The sequence below is a fragment of the Priapulus caudatus genome, unplaced genomic scaffold (genome assembly GCF_000485595.1).
Source record: "Priapulus caudatus unplaced genomic scaffold, Priapulus_caudatus-5.0.1 Scaffold354, whole genome shotgun sequence".
In the NCBI taxonomy this organism is placed as follows: Eukaryota; Metazoa; Priapulida; class Priapulimorpha; order Priapulimorphida; family Priapulidae; genus Priapulus; species Priapulus caudatus.
Genome location: NW_014577415.1, coordinates 196,115 through 200,601, shown reverse-complemented (window position 1 = coordinate 200,601; position 4,487 = coordinate 196,115). Strand labels below are relative to the sequence as shown.

The window sequence follows — 4,487 nt, the reverse complement described above, 5'->3', positions numbered from 1 at the left end:
CGCCTCACACCACACACACACACATCACCTAACTACACGCCACACACACACACACACACACACACACACACACACAAACACACACACACACTACAGCAGCTGCTGCTTTCACAGTGCGAATGTTTACACCTATCGCATCTCCTGCTGTCGTGGATGAAGGAAGATACTGATCTGTATTAACTGTATTGCACGTATTGTGTCGAAAGGCCACGCCGCGAGCTGAGCACCGAATACCAGCGCACATAACTGTACCGTTAGTAAATTAATAATTTCATAGTACGTTATCTTTGGATCGCCTCGTGATATCCTAACGTGACCGTCCTCCTAGCAAGCAAGCCATCCGTGCCTGAACCAAATACGCCTGTGATTAATAATGAAATGGGCTGTTTAGCTGTTTGTTGCCCCGGTCCCTCACCTTTGTGTTATGTTTGGGTTTCGTGTTTGTTTGGTGTTCTGTGTTTGGTTCCCTATGGGTGTTCTGTGTTCTTGTGTTTGCTATTTGTGTTGCTGTGTTCTGATGTTCTTGCAGTGTTTGTATTTGTGTTTGTGTTTGTGTTTGTGTTTGTGTTTGTGTTATCATGCTGAGTTCCCGCAAGCCATCCGCACATGTTCCACACAGCTTGGTCTGGGCGGTGAATAGTGAAGAAGGAATTAGTCGCGTTAGAAGAGAGTTCTGCATAGAGACGTAACGTTAGTCAAATATGATCTCTTGCCTAACCCCCCCTCCCGGGGGGGTGATACTCCGCATAGGGACGTATATATATATATATATATGCGCCGCATTATTGGCCCCCATTTTTCGTTTTCCCTGCTATCTTTTTGCCCTCCAAATTTTTTCCTAGCCATCTTTTTGCCCCCAATCTTTCCCTTGCCATCTTGTTGCTCTCTTTCCCCATGTTTTTCACACAGAGCACTCCTTTTGCCTCATATTTTCAACATAGTGCCATCTTATTGCCCCATATTTACACTGTAGAGCCACCTTTTTGCCCCATATTTACACTGTAGAGCCATCTTTTTGCCCCATGTTTTCATCGTCAAGCCATCTTTTTGCCCTCAATTTTCCAATTTAGGTGTTAAGAGTCCCTATATATCTCTCCATGTGTTGACATGAACAACACGTGGTGAGTCAGTGCTGGCATCTATCGGGAAAAGTCAGCATGATTGAATCGCACCCGATTCTAAATAAAGCATAAAGGCATCAACAGCGCTCTCTATCGGGGCCTGTCGACAAGCATCGAACAAGCCTACGCGTCTATGCACGTTAACATGCACAATTATGCACGTTGGTTTCAATATGCGTTGAAGATGATTGCGATCGAAGCGATGCCCGATGACAATGTCTTATGATCAGAGCACGTATATTAGCATTGATGTGAATAATTGCGCTTGTACTATCAATATCATTTCTTGATCGTATAGGGATTTCTCGTAGAATAGTGGGATAGCATTGTAAGTCTACTTGTAACTGAATATAGGGTGCACCGAGTCGAAATATATTGTAGTTTATCACGCAAAATAGTTTGGTAAAAACATGTAAAATTTAAATGACTTTTATTATTGACGCTACTTCGTTTACTATGGATGCCATAGATGCATGTTTGCCACTCTCCTTCCTTATAATATATAATTATTCATTATGTCATCCCATGGAGCAAAGCAATTAAACGCAAGCGACAACAAATACTGGCGATGGAAGGTCTTTGGTAAACATCGAACAAACATGTTGCCGGATTTCAAAATTAAAAATAAATCGGATGCTTGTTAAACGCGCCCACTAGCTAGTCCACATCGTATATCCGCCGTCCAGAGTCGATCTGCTTCCTGTGCTGTATATGTGTATCTCGTGCCAGAGCTGCTGTATACGTAAGTAAGCGCTATCAGGCACAGACAGGAATATCCCCCACAACCTTGACGACAACTATGAGACATTTTGAAACTGCTGCCTGCTTGCTGTTATTCGTATTGCTAACCGGCTCCGTGGCTCTTTTCGGTAAGTCCCGCAGTATAGAGACACGCGAGCAGTGTCACTGATGTTACGACCATGGTACATATGACATGATGACATAATGACATATAGATATGACATATGACATATGTACATATGACATGATGCACATGATGGTACGACCATGGTACAGATGACATGATGACATATACATATGACATATGACATATGTACATATGACATGATGCACATGATGGTACGACCATGGTACAGATGACATGATGACATATACATATGACATATGACATATGTACATATGACATGATGCACATGATGGTACGACCATGGTACAGATGACATGATGACATATACATATGACATATGACATATGTACATATGACATGGTACACGTGATGGTACGAGCATGGTAGCAGGAGCACGCGTGTGAGGGTTTATGTTCTCTTGCTATTATGCTACAATCGCAAGATTATATAATTCAATAATTCAATGCAATTCTATAATTCTATATACTACTATCAGGGGCACGCGCGTGAGGGTTTATGTGCTCCTGCTATTATTCTATAATTGCAACATTCTATAATTCAATAATTTAATAATTCAATGCACTTCTATAATTCTATATACTACTATCAGGGGCACGAGCGTGAGGGTTTATGTGCTCCTGCTGTTATTCTATAATTGCAACATTCTATAATTCAATAATTCAATAATTCAATGCAATTCTATAATTCTATATACTACGATCAGGGGCACGAGCGTGAGAGTTTATGTGCTTTAATTTGCTGTTATTCTGCTATTATGGTCGCCCTTACTGCGTCGTAACGAGCCTGGTTGTGCCAGAGAAATACCATCCCTTCGACGTGAAAATCTCACGACCTGTTTACATATAGACCGCGTGCACTCAGAAATGAGAATAACATTTTACGCCATATATAATAAGCTTCGTTGATACGAAATAATTTCAAACGTATATTACGCGCATTACACGAAGGTCCGAATATTTCAGTGACATTTCGTATGAAAACAACCAGCAAAATTACTGCAATTGGTCATATAAAAAGGTGTATAGTGCAATATACAATAATGGCCGTATTTTAATTGATATACGGTTGCCTAACAATATTAATGCATTTAGTATATATGAATACTGCCAGGGTGATAGGTGTCTGTAATGCTGAACCAAGGTCTAGGTAACGTAGATGGCGACTGCTGACAGGTAATTATATAGAAATTGTATTTAAAAAATTAAGACTTGATTAGATCAGTAAGACGTACTGTTCGTACCCCACTTCTCACTGTTCCTCTCCTCGCCCCTTCTCGTTTCATCGCACCCCTCCGTTTCCTTCTCTTTTTTCTTTCTCTTTCTCCTTCTCTTTCTCTTTCTCTTTCTCTTTCTCTTTCTCTTTCTTTTTCTCTCTCTCTCTCTCTCATCTTTCCTTCTCTCGCTCTCCTACTCACTCACTATATGTATCTAACCCTTTCTATATCTCTTTTCCATGTCTCTCGCGTTCTCTCTCGCTATTTCTCTACACCCACCTCTCGTTCCCTGTTCGTCTTCTTCTTCTCTCTCCTATTCGTTTCTACCTCTTTCTCTCCTTCTTCCTCTCTCGCTCTCTTTCCCTTCCCCTTTCCTTCCCTAGCTTCTTCTCTTTTTCTTTTTCCGCCCTCTCTCTCTCTCTCTCTCTCTCTCTCTTGACTCGCCCTCCGTAAATTTCCCTTCTCTCTTTCTCTTTTTCTCCACTCTCTCTCCCTCTCTCTCCCTCTCTCGCTCTATATCTGTCTCTCTCGCTCTGTCTCTCTCTCTCTTTCTCTTGCCCTCCGTAGATTTTCCCTCTCTCCCCCCTCTCTCTCTGTCGCTCGCTCTCTCTCTCTCTCTCTCTCTCTCTCTCTCTCTCTCTCGCTCTCTATCTGTCTCTCTCGCTCTGTCTCTATCTCTCTTGCTCTTGCCCTCCGTAAATTTCTCCTCTCTTCTCCCTCTCTCTCTATCTGTCGCGCTCTTTCTCTCTCTCTCTCTCTCTTTATTTATTTATGTACAATCACCGGACGCGCGTGTGTATAGGTGGATGCAAGCGAGCCGAGTTGGAGGCAGCCCTCGATACCCTGAAGCATCACGTTAATCACGGCAAGCTTCTCACTTACTGGCACACCAGCGCGCTCATCGAGGAGAAGTGTCCCTACGGCACATGCGCATGCAACGTCGTCATCGACTTCTCGTGCGGCGTCGGCGCGACGTTGCTTGGCAACGAAACGTCGGTGAGGTGCGCCTGTGACAACGGCAGCAGATGGACCGACTTTCCGAAATGCCGTAGGTATCGTGTAAGCCGTGATCGCAGCCATAGTGAGAGAGAGAGAGAGAGAGAGAGAGCAAAAGAACGAGAGAAAGCGCGAGAGAGAAAGCGAGAGAAAAAAAGAGCGAGAGAGAGATAGAGATAGAGACAAAGAGAGAGAGAGAGAGAGAGAGAGAGAGAGAGAGAGAGAGAGAGAGAGAGAGAGGAGGAGGAGAGAGAGAGAGAGAGAGAGA

The 4,487-nt window shown here is 43.3% G+C and overlaps 1 protein-coding gene across 1 annotated transcript in view; it reads left to right on the top strand.

Annotated features, from left to right (window-relative positions):
• The first annotated feature begins 1,891 nt into the window (after positions 1-1,891).
• LOC106809432 overlaps positions 1,892-4,487 on the top strand; it is a 10,495-nt gene continuing 7,899 nt past the window's right edge. Inside the window, exons 1-2 of the mRNA XM_014812513.1 lie at positions 1,892-1,990; positions 4,026-4,271. Of these exons, the coding sequence (XP_014667999.1) occupies positions 1,921-1,990; positions 4,026-4,271 (316 nt within the window). The 5' untranslated portion in view covers positions 1,892-1,920. The remainder of the gene's footprint in view (positions 1,991-4,025; positions 4,272-4,487) is intronic.